Source organism: Dryobates pubescens, chromosome 1 (genome assembly GCF_014839835.1).
Source record: "Dryobates pubescens isolate bDryPub1 chromosome 1, bDryPub1.pri, whole genome shotgun sequence".
Taxonomy (NCBI): domain Eukaryota; kingdom Metazoa; phylum Chordata; class Aves; order Piciformes; family Picidae; genus Dryobates; species Dryobates pubescens.
This window is the reverse complement of record NC_071612.1, coordinates 48,344,044-48,367,610: the sequence shown is the minus strand read 5'-3', so window position 1 is coordinate 48,367,610 and position 23,567 is coordinate 48,344,044. Positions and strand designations below refer to the sequence as shown.

The window sequence follows — 23,567 nt, the reverse complement described above, 5'->3', positions numbered from 1 at the left end:
GTTAGAAATGAACTTGGAGGGGAAAAAAACCCAAACTGATTCTTGTTGCCTTCTGTAGTTTTATTATTCTAGATTTTCTTCTGAAAATAAAGGAAACATTATTTTGTTTGTTCTTTAGTCATGTCATTCCAGGCCAGATTTAGTACAGATGAGTGCTGTGATCCTGCTGTGATAGAGGAACCACTGATGAGCCAAAAATTCCACTGTTACTCTTAGGACAAGACAACTGAACCTTCTTACCATTATTTCTAATTAGAAGAGAGGTCAACTCAAACTCAGTTTGGCAGAGAACAGGTGAGCTGGCTCTTCGTACTTGCCTGTATTATTGTCTGCTCTACCTACAGTAATGTGTGTCACTTGTGCAGTAGCAGTTTTAAACTTGACAGACAGTTCTTGAATGACTGTGTACAGCACACTAGTGTTGTCTGCACAATTGGAGTTGCTCAGCCACTGTTAGGGATGTATTTTAACTGCTGTTATTAAGCACAGAGAAGTAAGCTGAATCCAGCAGAGGAGAGAATGAAGGGGAGGAGGCTGCAGGAAATGAGACCATATTGACCACTGCGCAGGTCTCAGCAGAATCAGCAGATGATGTGAAGGCTCTTTTAAGGATAGTTATAACTACTGTATCTGTTTTCTTTGGTTTTACTGGAGACCTCTTAAAGAGTTTGCAGGACTTGATACAGGCAACTTCTATTAGCTATTATAGTGTGCTCATAGCACAACTACTAGGCAAAACTTAGGCCCTTCTTTGCCTTAATTCAGCAGCTTGGATTTTACGAAGTACAGTACTACTGCTTGTGCGTGCATGAAACAGTGTATTTATTAGCTTGATATTTTCTTCTGATATTAGCAATCTTTTGTGAATAAAGAATACTTCAGTTCCTGTGGACAGTTTTCAGATACAGAAACCATTTAAAATTGTCACTAGTGAAAGAAAATAAATGAAAATCTTACTGGTCCATCTTACAGTGCCTTTTGGAGACTGTCTCTCCAGAGGCAGATGAAGAATGCACTGCAATGCCAAAGAAAGCTCTCAGTGAGAATAGAAAGTATATTTTTTCCCCCCTGTAAATCTTTATCTTGCTTAAAAAAATGTTTAAGCATATTGCACAGCCCAGCAGATAATTATTATAACCAATGTTTGGCAAACGTCCTCTGCAGTGCAGCAATTCTGTTTAGTTCAGCTCCTCTCAAGAAGGAGCATTGTCTTTGTTCTGTGTAAGCTGTTTATGAGTGTGTGTTAGTTTTAAAGTGGCTCTATTAAGAATTATTAAAGACGGCTCACTGTTCCTGAGCTTTGCCTGCTACTAACATAATTAGTGTGCTTCATTTTTTTTTTCTAGATGTACTTCCAATTATTTCTGCCTTTGCTTCAAAACACACTCATTTTATGTCATCCCACCTGTGCTCCTGGTGCATGCAACATGCATAGTGCTACCAGATGTACATTGAGACTGGGCTGCTGGAGTAGTAAATTTCAGATGTGAAAGCAGCTCAAATTACAGAGTTATGCATTTTAATGGAGCACAGAGCATGGTGGCTGCGGAGATCATATTTCTATTTCCTGTCACAAAAATCTGCATCTGCAAAATACAGCAGTTGACTGCTTCAGTGTGCAGGCTTCTCTAATTCTCTTAAGCGTGCTTGTGTAGAGCTGAATGCCCAGATGGACTAGGCTGACCTTACGGTAGAGCAGGTGCTTTCCCACCAAACCCTGTCACTCTTAGCATAATTAACTCTTTCATAAAATTCTGGAATGTATTAACACCTTAGAAGAAGAGTCACATTTTTAAATGTAATTTTCCTACCTCTTTCCTGTTAAGATTGCTCTCCTCTCTTTTTAGTCTTTATTTTCACCTCTTTGAAAAGTAATTCTTCAATGGTAGCACACATGTATATTCGTGGTGCGTTCTGACCCCCTTGGATCAGACTTCTAAAAATAGAAATTTTTAATTTTTACTTGTATAGTTAAGACATTCTGTCTCCTTTAACTGCATGACACACCCATCCACCCCGCCCCAGGGTTAATTTGAGCTGCTCAGGTGCTAATGTTTGCTGTAGGTCATGTGTTCTTTCTTTGCTCCTTAATGGCAATTTGTATTCTTCAGCCTTTCTATCATTTGACTTCAGTCCTGCTCCATGCATCATTATGATGTCCTGCCTTCAGATGTACACACTGAGTGCTTCTAGGGTTGCAATAAACGGCGTATTTTCAAATGTAAACCATCTGCCAGTTAAGCATATTCTGTACTTTATGGTTAAGTGACTCTAAATGTCAGAAGTTGTAGGGGTATGCCACAGTGGTGTGTGGTACCAGTTCCCACGATGAAAAAGATCTGAAGAAGGCAGACCAACCAGCTCTTCCTTTTTGACCAAGCACTCTGGAAATTGAGGTATGTCCTTTAAGAGAGCTCATGGTGCCTTTTCAACTTTTCATGAGTATTTGATTGTTAGCAATGATTAGTTGGTCACTAGCAATGCTCCTACAGGCACAAGAGACCTTACTGTAATCCCTGTGGGCAGATTAATGGATGGGTATCAAGGATTAGTAGACTGTCATCAGTGGAGAAAGAGATTGCACTGCACCTCTGTTTTCTAGGACACTGTCAGAGGCTGAGGCTTCCTTTTTCTACAGTACTGACCGATGCCAGCTTTGTAATCGGTCAAAGGGTAGTTTTCTTTTTATTGCTGAGTGATGGGATTCTGCCCAGCTTCTCAATGCAAGTTGTGATGATGTCAAATATTTCCCACCTGAGAAATGGTTAATAGAAAAGAAAGACTGGTATGACTTAAGTTGCCCAGAAAAATTAATGAAGCATTATAGCAGAGAAATTGTGAAATAATAGATCATAGTAGATATTAGGAACTTTCCTAATAGATTTAGAAACTTTCATTCATCTAAAAGTATAAAATACTCAAATTGAAAAGGTATAAATTCCAAAAATGAAACAAATTTATTCCTGAAATTCTAGCTGTGACTCGTGTTGGCAAATAGTTCAACATCTTTGGAGAAAGCTTGGACACTTAAGCATATAACAAGTAAAGACAGTTCATTTAGAGACGTTTAGGAAAGAGTAAAACCCTGACCTTGGGTTACTAGCCTGTTTAAGTGTTGAATCCTTTGTGGGGAAGGAGAAGAGAGTAGTTTTATTGACTATGGAGTTAGGGCATCTTACTTTTTGAACTTTGGCACTGGCTGTTGGTCAGGAACAAGGCCTGGTACTGAAGACTCAATTCATTCCCCTTGTCCGGAAGTTTTCTATCTTTATAATATTTGTTCAAAAGCTATAGTTTCATTTGGGAAAGAAAGAAGGAGAAAGGTTATAATGTGGTGGGAGAAAATAGGAAACAAGCTGTGATTCTGTGCAGTAGAACAAAATCTTGAGGGTAAAGTATTGTGGTATATTTACAAGCCAAGTGTAAGCCAGTGCTGCAAAATGGAAATAGTACATGCTGTAGCTCAGCTATCCCTATCTCTCTAATGTTTGGTTTCCAGTGTTTCTTGTGTGGCTGAAATACTATAGCTTTGTTGTGAAGTTTTAGCCGCTGTGATTCCCATATGTGTAGTTTAACAGGAGCCAGCTCTTTGTAAGAAACTGTTTAAAAATTTAAATGAAAGGACTGTTGCTAGGTGTCTGCTGTGTAGCTGTTGGGGAGGGGAAGCTGCAATTCCTTATGGAGGTGCTGGAAAAGATGGGACCAAGGCTAGGAATGAAAATGACCGTGGGGGAAGTTGAGAAAAACAATCTGGTTTTTTTTTGCCAGATGGTGAAAAAAGTCAGCTGAGATGAACTAGCATCATGAGCAGGTACCAATAGGAGAGATGGACGCAACTGAAAGCGGAATCTCCTTCCTCAGTAGTTCTCTATTCTAGCATATCTTTTTAGTTTCTCCAGAAAATGGGAGGAAAATCACTCCATAATGAAAAGTAAAGAGCTAAAACTTTAGCATATAGATGTGACAAACCTGCAGGGATCCTTTTGGCTTAAAACTATCTGGTCTGTTTATAGTTCAAATACCATGCTACAAATGGTCCCATCCATTGGTTTGCAAAAAAATGTAATAAGGAAATGGGTTGTCTAACAGTAGCACATGTGATAAAGTGATTTAGTATTAGAGGCATACTGTATTAATATTCAGGGAGGCCTCAATCCTCCCTAAACGTGTGGATGTACAGATAGTTGGACATAAACTTCTTTTTGTAGTTGCTGTGGTTTTTATTTCTGTGTAGCAGGTACTGAAGGGTGCCTATACTTACCAGCATCATCTCACTCTTGCTTTGACCACTGAGGGGCCTACATCCGAAATATTCAGAAGCAGTCCCCAGAACAAAGTATTTCCTTTTCTTAAGAGATGGGAAAAGACCTCAGAGAATTCTGGAGCTGGGCAAATGGACCTAGTTATCTGTTTTGCAACATCTCCCACTTCAAACCAACCCTGATTTCCGCTGTGTAAGAAGTATGGGAACATTATAGGACTCCAGTGTCCTGTTTGTGGGAGAATTTCTTATCAGAAAAAAAAGGATGCTTCCATCTGTACCACTGATGTGGCCAATTTATACCCTGTCAGCCCTTCTTGTTTCCTTCCTGGAATTTAATCCATCTGCTGCTTTTGCTAATTTAAAATTTGATGCTAGAACACAATGTGCTTTCTTTAGATATTATACTATAAAACATGCTTGAGCTATTCCCACATATGATGCTCATTTTGTTACGTGGTGTATTTTCAAAGGCTTAAGGTTCATCAGGTATTGGATCATGCTATTTAAAAGCTCTTTCACTGCATAAGTTGAGGTATTGATGAATAAAGTAAATAGAGTTTGTAATGCATCAGCCGGGGTGTAATGCATGGGATGGAATCTGCCTGTGCCTCAGGTTCATGGCTGTAGTACAGGTTATTCTCTCCCCTTCCTCTTTGCTTTGACCCTCTTAGTTGGTTCTGGACTGTTCTGACCTGGAAACTTTTGTAAACTGGCATTTCTCAGCTGTCTAGTGAGCATGGCCCACAGAGTACCCCTGGGTCCCCATCTGATGATAGGGCCTCTGACATGCTGTCAAATGAAACATGTATGTAATGCACCGTCTGGCTGTGTATCCTGACTTTCATGCTGTAGTTAATAACCTAGATGGTACTGAATTCACTTGAAGATCTGTAGCTTGTGAAAGGATGTGTACACAGCAATTATTTTAATTATTGGTATGTATGACTTAGTTGGCATGGTAATGCATAGCAGGTAAATTTTACTAGCTCTTTACTGAACAGGGGTTTTGTTATATACATACATGTAATTCTCATAATACTAGTTGGGAATGCTAATTAGGATTTGTAGTTTGGAAGCAGGAAATAATTTATGGCAAGCTCTGGTGTAGATAAATAGAAGCATTTAAAAGCTCTATCTTCATAACTTGTGTTAGCTTTAGAGTGGTGGTGACTTTGGTGCTTCTATATGTTGTTGCTTAAACCTCATGGATCACAGGTGATGTCCTTTAACTTTTTACCTCCATATACTCAAAGCTGAGCCATCTGAATCATATTTGTAAAAGATACAACTAATTGAAATTGAAGAAATTGTTGGGTTAGTTACAAACATATTGTGCACTCTGTGTTTTGTATTTCAGACCAAATGAAGTACTACTGGCTTTTTTTTGTTGTCATTAGTAGCCCAGATTTTGCTTTGTGTCATGTGATTGAAATTAAGATTTTTGTATGTTCTGTGTCCTTGATTTTTGTGGCAGTTGTTTATTATTGCACATTGTAGTCTGCTTACCTCTAAATTGTGTGTGACTTGTATAGAGCAAAAATAGCTAGAAAGATGTGCAGTGTTGGAGAGTTAGGAAATAAAATTGATGTGTGTATGAAAAGTTGATTTAGGAGGGAGAGGGGGAAGACTGTTTCTGTGCTTTGTCAGGCTTCATTTCTGCACCAATCATTAGGAGATATATAGATCCCTTTCTGTTTCTGTCTAAAGCGAACAAAATGCAAAAATATTTTTTCAACTGCTAAGAATACATTATTCAAGCTGTGAATTTGGCCATGTTTTAAATTTTCCATAAAACCAGAAATGAACTAAGAGCTCTCATCTGCTTATTTCCAAATATAAATTTGCTGTGATTTATAAAGCTCCAGTTACACAAAATACGTGCTTTCTTTAGGGGAGAGTTTATTCTTTTTTGATATTTAGGGACACAACTATTATGGAGAATAACTGAAAGTAGTGCAGGCCATATTTCTGAAAGCCGAGCTAAAGGGTTTATTGATGATTAGATGTAATAGTGTGATTTGGCACATAAGTGCATTAACAGATATTCATATGGGGATAGAGTTACAGAGGCTTGCTTTCTGAAGAGATTCAGATGCTGCAAACCTCAGATCGCTGTGAAATTTGCAACATTCTGTGACACAGAACCCTTCAGGGTACACAGAACCCTTCAGAAGGGGGGGAAAAAAAAAAGGGAAAAAACACCCCAAACCCCCAAACCAACATCCAAAACACAAACAAAAAACACCCCAAGACCCAAAACAAACAAAGAAAACCCAAAAAAACCCAAAACAACCCACCAAAAAAACCCACACAACCCAAAGCCCATTTTTTTTCTCCTGCCCCACAAAAAACCCAACCACCCCCACAAACCACATGAACCAAACAAAAAACCCACAAACCAAAAATGTCCGTCCCCCAAATCCCCTGATTCTAAATGATGTTCAACTCATCTACAAAATGACAGAGCAAGGAGCTGAACATTGTTAAACTCCAGAACAGTCAAGGATTTATTTTTAACTTTTTTTCCCCCCTATCTCACATATTCCCTGTGAGGCACTTCAAGGTCATCTTTTATATCATCCGACCCACCAGAGGACATAAGATAATCAGGCTCCAGCATGTTAATGAGCAGTGTCTGATTACTGGAAGGTATTTCATATTTGTTAATGTTTGGCAAACTGTTTAATGAACATCCATATTTAGAGCTTTAGAGATACAAAGTGGTAGAAACCTTTTCCTGCCTATGCCTATATGTTGAAAAATCAACATGCATCATTCATAGGAAGACATTCTAATGGGAAAAATGTCCTCAGCAATGGGATAGCCAGTTCCTTGGGTTGTGCTTTCTAAACCATCTTCTGTACAAAATATTTCTTTGTGTGAAATATAGTCTAGATTATTAAACCCATGACTCGTTGCTTTGTGCAATTAACAAGGAATAGGGAAAATGTTGTGCTCTGCTGTTGCTTGGCAGAGATACTGACTAGGAGCTCAGTAGTTTACTAAAGTTGATGAATAAAAATGGATTTGCACTTGAAGTCTTAACAGCACATAGCAGGGTTTTAGCATGTTCTAAAATCTAGAAATATAGCAGAGCATATGAGCAGCGTTAATGGGTGGAGCTGCTTTTACTGAAAAGCAGGAATCTTGACTTTAAGGCATGGTGACTGCAAATATTTGCTAGTCACTTTGAAAAAGAATTTTCCTTCCTCAGAAGTATATTCTCTTTCCATTCTTGTTCTTTCAGTTTACACAAGCAATAAAAATAGTGTTCTACTTGTTTATATTTGTACCATAAGAAGGAAGACAGGGTAGACCAAACAGACTGACAGAGTAGAGGATCCTTTTACTTAAGCTTCCCAATTAAAAAAAATGTATTTTATAACCACTTCTTGATGATGAAATAATACCTATTAGGGTCACTGCTGCTTGCTATGAATTCATACATCAACGGTCTAGATTTTACTGGAGTGTTCAGAGTGATAAAGACATGCCTTCCAGGCTGGACCTGCCTCCCACACTTCTGGATCCTGGCTAGTATCAATGGGATCTAGCTGCCTGTGCTGTTTTGCAGGAGGTACAGCAACAAAACTGGAGGCATATCAAGAACATTTTGGTTAAATAGAAGTGAACTCAGGCTCTGGCTAGCATCAGAGCAGGAGGTGCAGATTACTATACAGACTGAAATGCTGATTTCTCTCTGGATCTGAACTTGGTTTGCTGGAATGTGTCTGTTTTTTCATGGAAGTGTGGTGCTGTAATGTACTTAGGCCGTTTTCTCTGGTGATTTTCATCTTTCTTGCTTTCTATAGACCAACTGAAAGCAGTAGATCAAAGATACGTCAATATTTTTATTGGCAGATATATTCATTGTCATCAGTCACACATTCAACATGCAGCTGTTGAGCACAGAGAATATCCACCCTCTTTCTCTGCTTGTTTAGACTCCAGAAAGATTGACATTAGTCAAATCCATTGACCTTTCTAGTGCAGTGGAGATATTTTGCTTCAGAGCAAGGATGACTAAGGATTTTGCTATTCCTTGTTTTTTAGAATATGTTCTACATGTATTGGTTGGCAAAGTGAGTACCAATGACAATTAATCTTAAATTCCACATTTATTTTGATTTGTGGCTTTGAAGACAGGACTCAGTTTGAGGATGAGGAGCAGAGCTTTCTCTGTCAGCGCAAGTTGTTCAAGAACAGGCTGTTAAATCTTCAGGCGGTTCCTGTTCTCAAAGTCAAGGCTCATGCCTTTAGGACTTCAGCAAGCAGATTTGAAGCTTTATTCCTGTTTGTGTACATTAAACATGCTCTGCCAGCAGTGACCATGGATGTTGAGACAAATAAAAATCCAGAGATGTAATGTATTTATAAAAACTATTCAGGTTTGGTATCAGCATTATTGCTCACGCTGTCTCAGGCAGCTATGAGTTAAGATGAGTGGTTTGTACTTCATATATTATTTTCTTGCCAACCAGGGTTAGGAATGAGAGCACTGAACTGAAGATGTCTGATGGTGTTTCTGGAAGCTTGTACACATGTGAAATTCAGCATTGCAACACAGTTGGCTCTAAGGGTGCATACTCCAAATCCTGTAAATTATATAGGTCCTGGCCCTTTGATCCACATCATTAATAAGATTGCATTTCCTGATATGGTTTGGTGTGTGCAAGTAATTTCTTCCATTTTGCATATCATACTGATTCTACTTTTCAAAATCTTTTTTTATGAAACAGGAAATAACACCTAGGAAAGAAAGTAATTAAAATGTGTAAATAGGAACTTCAATCTTTTGAAATGGGAGGGTGACATGGTTAAATGTCTTCTTGAGGATGTTAAAGCAGTGGAAATGAAAATTAAAAAAAAAAAAAAAAGGAGAGACTTTTAAAATAGCTTAATGTTTAAAAGCAATCTGGGCTTTAGGAACTGATAATTCTCTATAATGTTGTTTATTATTCCTTTATTGGTAACACTGTGCCATGCTTGTGAAATATGGGGACATCCTGCCTATTGCTGTGAGTTGTCATCATTCTGCTGAAGTAAATGGAATCAACAGAGGATTTTCCAAATGTTTGCTTTTTATAAGCAAGAATGTCTCTCCTTTCTCAGAATAGCACTGAAAAATGTTTCTATTCCCTCCAGTTTAAGTGTATTGCCAGCTTTAGTTTTTTTCCTCCAATCAAACCTGCCCATGTGTTACAGGGTTGAGGTGTACCTTTAGGTGAGGTTGATGATCCTTAAAACACAGTGGTGCAGTTTATTTTCTTTTGAGATCATCTCCTCTTTCTGTATGCAGACAGACGATTATTCCAACAGTGGTTTCTTTCTTTATCTTCTTATACCCTTTGTCTACCAGTTTCTACCACGTATGCTCCTTATGCGCTAGTCCGTTTAAGCATCATACAGATAGAGCAGCTTTTTAAAGTTGTGCTCCTTAATGTTTTTCTAAGTCTCGCTTTTTCTCTTCCCTGAGAGGATGTCTATGTTCTGACCATTTATTACTTTCTTACTTGTAATAAAAATGTGCTTTTTTTTTTCTCTGCTGGATTTACAGTCTAGACAGCTTAGAAAGGAGCTAAAGGATGTAGGCTACAGAGAAGTCCAGCCAGTAGCTATCCATACTATGAATTTTGTTGGCTTTTAAAAATGATTCTTGGGGAAATACTTTGTCCTGTAGTTACTTATCCCCAAGTTTACACTTCTTAACATGTCTTGCAACTTAGCATATTGAAAACATATTCAGTGAAGAATGAGAGAGGCTCTGTGAGTATAACCTTTCCTTTTACCCTCTTTTTTTACTTCTGGTTCTCAATCTAGTATTCAAGTCTGTCAGGACAGAAGTGTTACAAATTTGGTACTCTTGCCTCCCACATCTCCAAGACACATAAATCCTTTCAGCTCTATCACCTCAGTGATAACTGCTGACATACAACACTCTTGATCAATTCACTGTGAAAATTCCTACTGCTGCCTTCATTTCCTCATGTTTGGACTGCTGTAATTCACAACTATCGGGCACTTAACTGCTGTAATACTCCATAGGACTGGTACTAGCACAGTATAGTATTGTAACCCGACATTTTCTGGACTGTGATTACTGTATGCTTTAATTTCTGATAACTTAGTCTCTGAACTAGCAGAAAACCTGAATTTGTTAGCATGTTTTCACTGGATTCCTCCTCCTAAATCAGCTTGCATCAACTTGCTGATCTTAAGCATCTTTTCTAACCTAAATGTTTCTATGATAATAGTTAATTGCTACCATGATCTCAGGTGTAGTGCCATTCAACTTCAGCAGTCTGCTACAGTAAATTTTTTATTCACTTTTCATTCCAGATTCTTCCTTCTTCAGAATAAAGCTTCTATGTTGAATGATTAAAAAAAGGACTACTAAGCAGGTGGAAATTGAATGGATGTGAGGAACAGGGAGAAAGATTGTGCTTTTATAAATGCAAGAACTCTGATGCCACTTAGTTCTGCTCCTTGTGATTATTAATTAAATTTGATCACAGACCTTCAAATTTATATTGCTTTGAACTGAAGCATTTTTATTTAAATTTCTTTTTGTTCTGCCTTTGCGTGTGCTGCTCAAAGTCTGAAGACTATATAATTTACAAGAACAAGCAAGTTGCTGAACATAATGGGCTAAAGTTCTAACAATACTCTTGAATTTCACACCTGTAATTAGTGACACACTCAGCTGCAGACAAATGTTAGTATTTACACATGTCACTGCATGCAGGCACAGGGAAACAGAACCTTTCAGTATTGCACCTGTGTTAGATTTCAGGCAGAAGATACAAATTTAAATACTTAACCAATTGAGTTACCGTTCCAAAGCATCAGGGTGGCAGAGTCCCAAGAGCACACTGAACTTAGGGGATTTTCTTTTTATTTTTCATGACAGAAATAACAAGATACAAGGTTTGTGAAATATGTATGTTGCAATCTTGATTTATATACAGCTGTGAAGCATTTTTAAGACAGGTCTTTGTTAACTGAATGCAAGTGTGAGTTTTGCCTCTAACTTACCCAGAGTGAGTGGCTGTGCATTGCACCCTTGCTGCAGCTGTGGGATACAAACTGCAAGGGTGGGAATATGGGTACGGAGGGCTTTATGAGCATGGGGCTAGGCTGGAGGAGCTTTCTATTTATAATAGAATGGCCTTCAGTGCTGTGAAAAATTGTTTGGCAGGGCAAAAATACACTGGAATATGTGTTGCAATTACAGTCACAGTAATACCTCTTCTGAAATACAGCAAATCCCAAACATCCCACGCAGAAGTGAAGAAATTCACTTAACCTTTGGTTGTCCTTAAACAACCAATAAACCACAACGAGAAAAAAATAATTGAAGTAACACATGTATTTTTTTGGGCTGTCATTTAAAAATTCTGGCAGAGGTAACTGATACAGTGTAACCTTTTTGTTTGTACTTGGTTTCTCTTTTCCCGCTTCTGTTTTTCAGCCTTCTCAAGCCATGTTTTTGTTCCCTTGGTTTTGATTCTGTCCCAGTTCATTATCTTAATGCCAAAACAATTCCTCTCTGGGCAAAGAAGCAAGTGTGTTATGAAGGCACTGGCTGGTCTTTAAGGCCATGTTTGTACTAGCAGGACAAGTAAAGTAGAAAATGAAATGAACTGAGGAGGATAAATCCTTTGGTACTGACAAATTAGAGAACTAAAAATGCTGTCATTCTTCATGTATACATATTTTACAAATTACTTAAATTTACAAATATCTAAGAAAATAAAGCTTTCACAATGAAACATACCAGAGAAGAGCTTTTGTAATCAGAGATTTTAGGGCAATAAAAGGAACAATGTACAAAACTACTCTGTTTATCAGATATGTATTTAAATCAATCTACCCCTGGTCCAAAGAACAAGAGCTGCACACTCGAATATCCAACTGACTTTATATTTGATGGCTGATAAAACAGTACGGTTATGTCACATGGTACAAATGCAGCCAGGCAGCTTTTATTCTGTGGTCCTGCTTTGGGAGTTGTGTTAGTAGAACTCTAGCTCTTTGGACAGTGGACTGGAGATTAAAACCCTTCCAGTTCTTAACTTGTATGAATCACTGTGCCCCCATGCCTTCTTTCTAAATTTAGCTCTGAGGAGTCTTTTAGAAAATAGGTAAGAATGTCTTGCAGCACTTTTCTGATCTCTGTGTTATGTGGGATTTGTAAAACCTACCTCCACTTTTAAAAACAACGTGAAGGGAAAGTAGCTTAAGGTATGGCCTACTGGCATGGCTTAATGTGTGTGACTTTTCCAGTCATGGAAAGTCTATTTGATTGAGATAACTGACAGATAAACAAGGAATGTTACAGACAGATCTAATCAATCTTACATGCTTGTTGCAGTAATTACACTGCGAGTACCAGAGTTACTATTTTATAAACTGCAGACAACTTAGGTGGCAGAGTGTGTTTGTATTTATTGTTTTTGCCATTTACTTTTACAATCCAAACAGGTAACTTTAAAAAAAGTATCTGATTGTCAAATAGTAGTTTCACTGGCTTTGTTTTTTTGTTGTTGGGTTTTGTTTGGTGTTTTTGTTTTTTTTGTGGTTGGTTGGTTTAGTTGGTTGGTTTGTTTTTAATCTGTTGTTTTTTTGCAGGTCAAGGCAACAGATGCAGATGCTGACCAGTTTGGTGAAATTGAGTATTCTCTTTATGATGGATTTCATTATTATGAGAAATCCAAAGCCTTCCATATTGACCCACATACTGGTCAGATCTGTGTATCTCAAGACATTGACAGGGAAGAAAATCCAACCACTTATGACCTCTTAGTAAAAGCTATAGATGGGGTAAGTTTTGCCTTTCCATACTGCCAAATTTGTGAATGCATTTGTGAACTTGGATGTGCTGTATACTTTTAAATAAGAATGTAATGAGAATGTAAAAAATATTGGATTTTTAATAAATTATTATGCCTATAGAGGGAAGAAAGTGTTACCTCATGAACCATAAATTTTGACCCAATTTGGTAAAATTGCCTGTAAAATCCTTAATTACTCCTAAAGTTGTTATAAACAATTTCTACGGCGTGTTGGTCTCTGCCGATTTTCTTCCTCCTGTGGGAACAGGTGGAGTCTAGGTTACCTCTGCTCCCTGCTTTTCAAGATGACTACTGCAGTAATAAAACCGTAACTTGTGCCAGGGCTGTGTGGCTACTGTGAGTCCCAGTGATTTTCCTGAATAAATTCTGTATCCTGTCTAGCTAATGATGCCATTGCTGCATCTGTGGCTGGTTACAGCCTCCCTGCAGCACTTTGTCTGAAAGTTTTCCTGCTTTACAAGATGTGGTGCTTGGAAGTGGGTATTCACAAAGCATCAAGCACAAGGTAGTTGTATGTGCTTGAAAGAGTCCATTTCAGATCTGCTTGGCAAGGATGAGATGTTGATTGTTTAGGAGCACATCCAGATGTCTGGTGTACTCACTTCACCTACCCAGTGCCACATAACAGAAAATTTTGGTAGTGCAGCTTCTGGAAAAGACTAGAAGAAAACCGTGCCCTGATTCATTTGGTTATGAAAGTGTCCAAAGGTGATTTGCAGTGAGAAGCCTGGAAGGAGACCTCAAGCAATGCATTCCTAACTTCCTTTTGCTGTAGTAGTGAACTGAAGAGACAAAAGAAAAAGGTTACTGGTTGGTGTATCTAAGATATTTTTAAAGTGTAGTTGTGCTAGAATTTTATTATTTTTTTTAAGTTTTGTTGTTGTTTTTAATTATTTCCTTTGCTTTCTGTTATGGTGCTCTGAAGAAACATAGTGAAGGACTTCATCTTTTTATGAAAGCACTTTGTAGATCCCATGGATTTCTCTTGTAAAAATGTGCATATCTGATACTTAAATACTGGAACACCTAAATTCAATACAGGCTTTTCTAAATTTTTTGTATTCAGAATTACAGCAGGATGTTTTGTCTCCTGGCATTCTGCTGTTGTTTTTGATGGATTGAAGACATTAGGAATGGATTTCAAAGTAAAGGCTATGATCTGGGGAGAAAAGATAGAGAGGAAGAGTGAAGGGTCAATATTTACAAAGCAGGAGGAGATGAAAAGGAAAGAAAATAACATTTAATTAGAAATGAGGAGAAAAAGAAAGTATTTTCCAGGTGGTGCTCAGTTTATCTTACAGCAAAAGTATCCATTTCCTCCACCTGTTCGTGCCTACTTCATTACATGGTTTTGGATCTTGTCAGTCATGTCTTCTAAGCGTTACATGGAGGAGCATAGTGGGAGAACTGAAATTGCACTCAAGAGCCCATCGAGGAGCAAGTGGAAAATGGATTGTGTTACGCTGCTGTAAATAAACATTCCGTAAGAGCTTGTGGGAGCACTTTCACTGATAAAGTTGAGACCAGACTCATCATCTTTGCTTTAGCCTTTTCAGCTGGCAGCGCCATTTGTGATTCCAAAGTCACTGATTTCACATACATATTTGGTACTCATACTTGAAATGCTTCTATATGAAAAGACATCATGTAGCTAGGTGTATAGAAGGAGGTTTGCACTGATTTCCACATCATCTGCATCTAACTTCCTCTCCTGAGCTGTGGCAAAGTGTAGAGCTGTTCCTGTAGAGAAGATGACCCTCCTGTGATTAACATGCCAGCTCTTCCTGGAACACCCCGTATTCAAACTGCACCCTTAGTCATGACACCTGTATTTATGCATGTATGATAGATCAGAAACCATTTCAGTAGGCATTTTGGGAGTCTTTGAATTTACAGGCAGGTGAAATTTTCTTGTAATGGTGTTAAAATAGTATGGATTTTTTCTCTCTGGAAAAAAAAATTCAGATGAAGCTATGTTGTTTGGGGAACCTCCACAAGCACTTGAGAGAGATTTAGGTCACATGTACTGTGAAATCTGACAATACTGTCAATTCTGTCTTCTTGTTGCATCAAACAGCAGAATAGAAGCTAAAAAAATTGAACATTTAAGAAAGGGAATTTAAAAATTAACTGTGGCTTTCTGTTGCTTGTAACATATTTTGGCAAATGTTATTTTTCAGCCAGCAACAGATTTGTTTAAATCGATCTTCATATTTTTCAAGATATGCTATGTCATGCTTGCTTCTGAGTAGATTAAGTGTATCCATGTCGTTGAAAGTAGAAGCATTTTGTTTCTTCTCACTTGGGATTATATTTTTTAAATTGTCATAGCCAAAACAAGAACTGGGCCATAATCAGTTAACATTGTAAGTTAATAAGTTAATACTGTACTTGACTTGTGTGAGGGGAATACACTGCTGCCTCAGGAAAAGGAAGGATCTCTACCTATTGTAAAATTTGATCTGTCTCCTGAGAGATTGATTCATTCTAAAGTAAATGGGGGAACCTAATTTACAGAGACTTTTCAGTGTTTATATAACTCCTTTGGATAACTGCAAATTGGATTGGATTTTTATGTCTGTTTAGCATTACTGAAACTTGGAAAAAGCAGTTTAATACAAGTTCTCATGAACTTTTGCAGTTTGGTTTCATGCTGTTCCAACCATGTTTTAAGATTTTAATCCTGACCTCACTTTTTCCTTGCCCTCTTCCCTTAATGTTTCTGATTTCTGTCCTAATGTACATGACAGCTGTGGAGCTGCAGAGCATCTTCTGACAGAGCACATGGGCCTTCCCTTTTAGCTCCTGCACAGGGATTTCCCTCCCTTTGAAATCAAGGTATTGGAGAAGGGATTCACCCTGAAGTAGGGTTGGAGTATTGGCAGTGAACCCAGGAGGTCCGCACGTGTCTGCTTCTCCCGTATTTGCATGGGGTTTCATGGCTGGCTGAGTAGTTTTGAGGCTAATGGAAGCCCAGGACTTGTCACAGTGAAGGAAGGAGTGGCGTGTAGGTGATTGCAGTAAAAAACAGGTGAGGTTAGACTATCAAGTATTTGACATGCATAATACTTGCTAGTATTAACAAAAATAACTACGTTCAGGCTCCACTGTCACAAGAAGCTGAACTTCTTTTTGTGCTCAGTCAGCCCACTGGAGTTGCTCTGAGTGCATGGTTTGCGTAAATGTGGCATTCTGGGGTATTAATCAAAGTTGATTTTTAACAGACGTTTTCATTGCTTTATGTTGTTGCAGTATGTTCCATTTCCTAATGATGGGCTGAAGCCAGGTCTGCACTTCTAAAACTTACATTGTTTCTTATTTTTAACTTTTTGCTTTATCCAACAGGGTGGGCTGAGTGCCCAAGCTTTTGTTCGCATTGAGATAGAAGATATTAATGATAATCAACCTGTTTTTGAACAAGAGGTCTATGTGACGAGCATCAGTAGTCGCACACAACCAGGAGTAGAGATCATCAATGTTGTTGCCACAGACAGAGATTCGGGAATATATGGTGTTGTCACATATGAACTGGTCCTGGGAGAATTTTCTTCTTTTTTCACAGTGGATACATCCACAGGTACTGTGAGCCTATGGTTCAGAAAAGCTATAATTATACAATATGTGTCTTTACTTTGACTTTGTTTGGGTTTTTTGGGGGGGTTGTTATATTTTTTTTATTTGGAGTCATGTCATACAGTTGAAACTTAGATTCTGCTGGAAAGTATTTCTAGAGGAAGATGGAGGGTTTAGGTTTAACATGGAGCCTTTGCATTCACCGAAATAAACAGGAGAATAGGAAACCGTATGTGCCAGTACAATATGGGGCAAGCAGTATGCCACTTACCCACTGTTTTCAGCTGCAAATCTATTCATCATTGTAAGGAACTAATGAGGACACTAGTGTTGTATTTTTACAACAACATCCAAATTTCTTACTCTTGAGAAGCAACAGAGATCCTTCAAGATACTTGTACTTTCATTTAATCTCTCTGTTTCTGTACTAACCTTTGTTTTTCATACTGTGCTAGGATAAGTCCCCCCTGCCCATGGCCTTATTGTATCCAGCTGCTTCCCTGTTTGATTCAGTGACTAGCTTTGCAAATCTTTTTCCTGCCTTTTACATCCTAATGTGACTCTGCATGCCTCTTGTTTTTTGAGAGAGCTTCAGTAAAGGACTGACAACGAGAGCAAGAAAACAATTACAGTAAAAGCAAATCTGGATGGAATCTTTTGAAGGCAGATTTTGAAGCGTGGAATTTTGAAGGCAGACATTCAGTTACTCTTCCCATGGCTACAAAACAGCCCCTGTTTTCTGACCTTAAAATAATTATCAGCATCAGCTGGGAATATCATGAGCAGTGTATCAACATGAGCAGTGTATCAACAAATGTGGTTGGTTAACCTGCAGCCACTGTTTTACTTGAGAATCAGCCCTTGCATATGGGACTGTTGTATATGTGTATATATTAGCTGTTTGGAATATGAAATATTGCAAGGCTCTAGTCTTTCAAGATGTTGAGTATTTTTGCTTTCTTACACGGTCCCCAAATTACTCTGATGAACAGAAGAAATCAGCCTTCCTAGGAAGTTGGTCTGCTTGTCTTGGCTATTTCAGAATTTACCTAACTCTGGACTTTTAAGTCTGTCAAATCAGAGTCTCTGGGGCATAGCCAATGCCAAAAATATATAGATCAGTCAATAATCAGGGAGCTGAATCTCCACAGTTAAATAATTGGTCATTTGAAAACTGTCCCAATAGACTTGAAGTCCCCAGGGTAGATTTATTTTCTATATTATGGCATCTAGATTGCAAATTTGAAAATCTATACATTGGTTTTCTTTCCCTCCCTCCCCACCCCTGATTCATTTTTAAGAGAAATGGATAAAATGAAGTAAAAAACATAACCTGAATTCTTCACTGCTATGGCTAACTTCTGGCTGTTGCTTTATTAAAGCGATTGTATGCATGTATTGAGAGCTTTTAGCTGTGCATAGGAGGCTGTGTTCAGCTTCTTGAAGGGACTCCATGTTTTGTTTGAAGTACTGTGATAGGGATAATGTATACAGATAAATTTAATGGGAGTGAGAATGAAGAGCCTTTTATTGAGCAAATAGATATTCCCTTTAAAAGTGTTATGAATTCTAAACAAATCTTTATTAGTGATGCTTGTTTTAGCTTTTGGATACTGTGTTTATTGTTTGTGGTAAGCTCTTATAAAACTTGCTCTATTTCCCTTCCCAAGTATTTCTTATTTGATTGATGATAGACAATCCACACAAAACCCCAACAACATTTAAAGAACTGTGTAATCAGAAAAATGTATGGATAGGGAACTGTAAACCAGTTTCTCTGCTAGTTCGTGACTTGTGCAGTTGTTTGTTTCTATTGTTGGTGTAAACAACATCTTGGGTTCATTATATTTCCTTTCATAGCTATCTGATCATCTATGAACAGCATTCATGAATTTATTAGAACAGTACAAGTGGAAAAGCCAATGGGTTTTCCTGTTGATTCCTAATAAACTATCTGAAGGATGCTGTATTTATAGTTAGAGCTAAGAAGGTAATTAAAGATGTAAGTCACAGGATACAGTCACAAGTATGGCAGAAAACCTGTGCAGTGGACAGCACAGGACATCATTCAACTAAAACATTCTCTAAGAGATGTAGAGCAGTCTAGCAGTATAGCCATCTGGAGAAGAATAAGGAAGAATACACCTGAAGGACACATGAATTGAAGTGTGTAAGAATTAACTTAATTAGCCAAAAGACAGATATAAGTCCAGTATCTTCTCTCTTTAACAGTGCCTGGTAATGGATGTAAAAAGAGAGGTTAAGTGTAGAACTTGTGCAGAACAGTTCCTTCACTGTCATATTTTTCTTGTTTTGGTAATGTGCAAATTTAGTGCTGTACTGCTTCCATTACTGAACTATGGCACCATATGTAAATACAATTTAATGTCAAACTGACTTAAAATCATTTTTCTAATTGGTTTAGAAGACCAGAATAGATTCATTACAGTTAAGGATTTTGACAAGCTTTGTTTTATTGAAGAAAATGGAAACATTATTTTTTTTAATAGTCACTTCTTAAAAGATTGTCGTTACTTGAAAGTTGTTTTTAAATTACAATACAGGTTGAAACCAAAAGTTGAAATACAAAAATTTCTTTTTGAGGAACAAAAAATCCAAACTTTCTTTAAATCCATGCATTATACAATGTTAATATGTAGCAGATTGTAATATGCATCAAAGTAAAACGGGGATGCATCCTTTTCTAAAGTAAACAAGGCAATTTTTATGATGATTAATGATGTTTTCATATAGTACTGTAGGGAAAAATAGTTTATTTTTAAACTACTTTTGGCATTTTCTTACAGCATGGAGTACATTTGCTCAACATATGAAGAAGAGGTTCACATAACATTTTAAATTAGGAGTGTTTTATTTTGGAACATTTTGAGGCCACTTGCTTTTTTTGAAGCTGCAGTTTCTTCAATTACTGTTTCTCTGATCTTTCATATGAAATTGATAGCATATTCAGAATGCTGCAAATCAGAGGGCCATGTCTAAGACATTGGTTTAACATGCTGAGTTTTCATTTTGGAAGAATTTTGAGTTAAGTCACAAAGGAAAAACTAATGGTCTCAGCTGAACAATTTGTGCACATCTACCTTCACTGGAATCTCGTCTAATATGAAATCTAATGTAAAGAATGCAGGAAATAGTATATTCTCCTTGAATCACGCACAATTTGCTGTATGAATGGTGAGAGTGCAAATTCTGGCCTTTAAAGAAAGCTGTGTAGCAGAACGGCATTAAAAATCCATCTGTAGTGACAGTTAAGGTGTGTCTTTTCTTTTTATGAATAAAATCCAGTAGAACTGACCATCTTCAAAGAGAAAAGTGCCCACAACCTATATGCCAAAAAATCAGCTATACAAAAGTGCGGTGATGTGTGCTTGGTATTGCACTGTGCACAATGCAATACAAACTGCTTACGAAAATATTCTAACCCACTCCCCTTTCTCGTAGTTAAGTCAGTGTCAGATCTTAGAAACAGAAGAACCCACTGAGCAAAGTGCCGTGGCATTTTACAGATGTTGTGGGCTGATAACAAGAATGGAGAAAAGGTAAAAAATTACACCCAGACCTCCCATTTTTGAGGAGAGGAATAATGTAAGATTTGTACAGTATAGTCCAGACAGTCAACACTTTTCATTAAGAGAGGCTATACGGGTTTAAAGTACACATGTACTTAACATACTTCATGTTCTCAGTTAACCTATAGAAAAGAATAAAGTGGCAAGACACACAGAAAGCAGACAGCCTTGGCAAAATGCATTCATGCTATTGAACTGTTAAAGTGAACATACTAGGGGAGTCTATGTAGTAGAAAAGCAGTTCATGAAGATTAGGATGAGCATCTTGCATGTTTCTTAATGCTTTTAATATAAGAACAGCAAATACATCTCATTGTTCTCATATCAGGCTTCATTCTGTACCTATGCTGGAAACATGTATCTTTTGGTACAGTGCCTTTGAAGAAATACCATCTCTGTTTACCACGACAGTGAAATTTTATTACCAGGTTGTGCATTGCACTTTCTTTGGGTCTGCAGGCAGTAGCTTCATTGAAAAGGTCTTTGACTAAAAAGATAGTTTGGGGAAACTTCAATAAGATAGGTAAGCAAGATTGACCTGGTGAGGTGATGTGGCAGTGCTTGACCTGTGTAGGTTGTGTAGGCAAGGCTCTGCCTTTGTCTTTGAAAATACTGTTCACCAGGGCAGAGTCCTGCTGACTTACTGGTGTATCCTTTGATTTTTGTGGGTTTTGTCTTTTTGTTTGTTTGTTTTCTCTTTAATTTATGCTTTGTGTGGAAATGTTCTCTTTTTATGTAATAAGACAGCAAACATACTCAGAGTTACTATTACATCTTTTTTAAGGAAATAAAATAAGGCAGAAATAGGGGGAATGTCCCTGCAACAGCACATTATGTCTCTTTGCTTATATGCTGTTATTGACAAATTAGCATTTGAGTTTTTTTTATTAGGAAAGAATTATTTGGATGTAATAGTACAGTATAGAGAAAGCTACATCAAAGTAATATTTTTTTTTCCTATATTAAGTTTAGTTTTGATGTTCTAAGGTAAGCCATAAAATGTTTATTGTGCTAACTCAGCATTCCCAAACTCTAGTCCTGTCCTGTAAGGTTCAAATAGTGAGATGGCAATGGATTGACATGACAGTTGGTTCAGTATCCCCAGGTTTCTTTTAATATGGACTACAGAAAATGAGAGTTTTTGAAGAGCTGAGTGTTAGGTTTGACAGTATTCTGAAGAATATGTAGTAAATACACACTTGTTGACTATTTGAAAGGTGGAGGGGTATGTTCAAATTTTAAATTGGAGATAAAGATTGAGCAAAATATTCCATTATTTTTAAATGGTCAAGTCAAATGAAAATCAGTCAGTACATTCACAAAGTAAGCAAGGAACTGAAAGCCCTAACAGTTTAACGACTGCTGTGGTCACCAGGAAGACCCAGTTGGGCTCTTGCTTTGCTTTAAGCTTTTGCTTTCTGGTGGATGTTGTAATCACCTGATTGAAGTTAGAATCATTGGATGTTTCTTAACTCACAGTATCACAGTAACTAAGGTTGGAAGAGACCCCAAGGATCATCAAGTCCAACCTGTTCCAACAGACCTCACAACTAGACCATGGCACCAAGTGCCACGTCCAATCTCCCCTTGAACACCTCCAGGGACGGCGACTCCACCACCTCCCTGGGCAGCCCATTCCAATGACGAATGACTCGCTCAGTGAAGAACTTTTTCCTCACCTTGAGTCTAAACCTCCCCTGGCACAGCTTGAGACTGTGTCCCAACTCTATTAATATTTTTTCAATCATTTTGGACAAAGTGGAGCACCTTGCCTGCTCAGGAGAGCTGTGTGTACTGGGGACTTCATAGCTAAAAAACTGCTGATTCTTGGTAACTGGGGAGCATGGGGCCATTCTCCTGCCAGCAGCTTGTTCTCTGCCTGCCTTCAAGCTGGAGGAGACGTGTTCAGCTTGCTTTATTTGCCCTTTCTTGAGAGCTTCTTCAATTAAATACTTATTTTGGAACCAGTATAGGGCTTTGGAAAGTTCTGACCAGGCCTGATCCAGCTCTGTTTGAGATTTTTCTTTGGACTTTTACTGTTGCATACGTTTTCCTTAGGAATTCATCCTTTGTGAAATCAGTAGTCCGCCAAACTTTTTAGATACAATAATATTACATCTGTTGCTCTAAAAAAAAATTCTCTTCTTTAAACTCTGGGGGAAAAAAGCATTACCAATTCTGTTTTATCTGTCCTTTCTCCTGATAGTTATTAAACCAGCTCTTCAAATGTATTTTGCAGTGGGTTGTTGTGTTTGCCATCGAAGATGCAACTTCACTAAAAAGGTGCATTTTAAACACAGATATACTGCTAAACCTCGAAACTAAATGTTAGGGTAAAGTTAGAGAATGGACAATGAGTCAGATAGTTATAAAGCAATATCAAGCAGAAGCTATCATTCTTCCCTAGAACAATGCTGGGTTTAAGGTTAGTCTACACCTACTAACTGCATTAATCTCTCAGAGGATCACCCTGACTACGATCATCTGAACATTTTCCTGGCACATAAAAAGCAGTGCTGTACATGTCTTGGCACTGAGACGCTGGGGTGCTAGGCTGGGTGAGCCATGCTCTGAGCAGGTCAGTGGGTCAGCATTGACCTATGCAGTATCAAACAGCAGGTTCAGTAGCCAGCTTTGAAGGTGAATTGGGGTGATGACCTATATGTATCCTTTTGCCATCTGCTTGCTGTCTGAGCTGTGTCAGCTCATGATGGCCATGCCTGCCGACCCATCCCAGGATACTTGCTGAAGAAGTACAGCCATAATTTAAAGTTGTTAGGCTGTTCAGTTTTGTGGTCTTAGAGAGCACTGTTGACAGTTGGTGATTTTATTCCTCATGCCATATTCTAAATTTGCTTTTTCATTTCATCAACCATGAGAAAATACTGGAAGCTCTTTAAATGAGTACACATTTCAAAGCTATTCAGAGAAGTTAGCACATTCTGATTTATATCTTTGCCTCTGCAGTGGGAAGTGTGGAAAATGTTTTGTTTTTCTATGAATGATTGTAAATATGAGCTGGTTTTTTTGTTTTGTTTTGTTTTGCTTTCATAAGGACCCTGTGGAAAAGCAGATACGTTTTCAAAGGGGTCAGTTTAATGTGTGGAAATCCTATTGGGATGGTAGCATTATTTCTGCCACACAAAATGCGCTATGATTTGGTGATCTGTGCTGTTGTAATGTTAGGAGTGAATACAAGATCATGGAGAAAAAAATATGTTTTAAAAGAACTATTGTATGTGGGCCTATCTCTTGCCTTTAACTCTTGAGAAGCACCGTGTAGAA

At 37.9% G+C, this 23,567-nt stretch overlaps 1 protein-coding gene across 1 annotated transcript in view; it reads left to right on the top strand.

Annotated features, from left to right (window-relative positions):
* The window catches only part of DCHS2 (dachsous cadherin-related 2), a 92,418-nt gene that overhangs the window by 22,293 nt on the left and 46,558 nt on the right, over positions 1 to 23,567 (top strand). The window contains exons 2-3 of the mRNA XM_054175634.1: positions 12,896 to 13,087; positions 16,465 to 16,696. Coding sequence (XP_054031609.1) covers positions 12,896 to 13,087; positions 16,465 to 16,696 — 424 coding nt within the window. The remainder of the gene's footprint in view (positions 1 to 12,895; positions 13,088 to 16,464; positions 16,697 to 23,567) is intronic.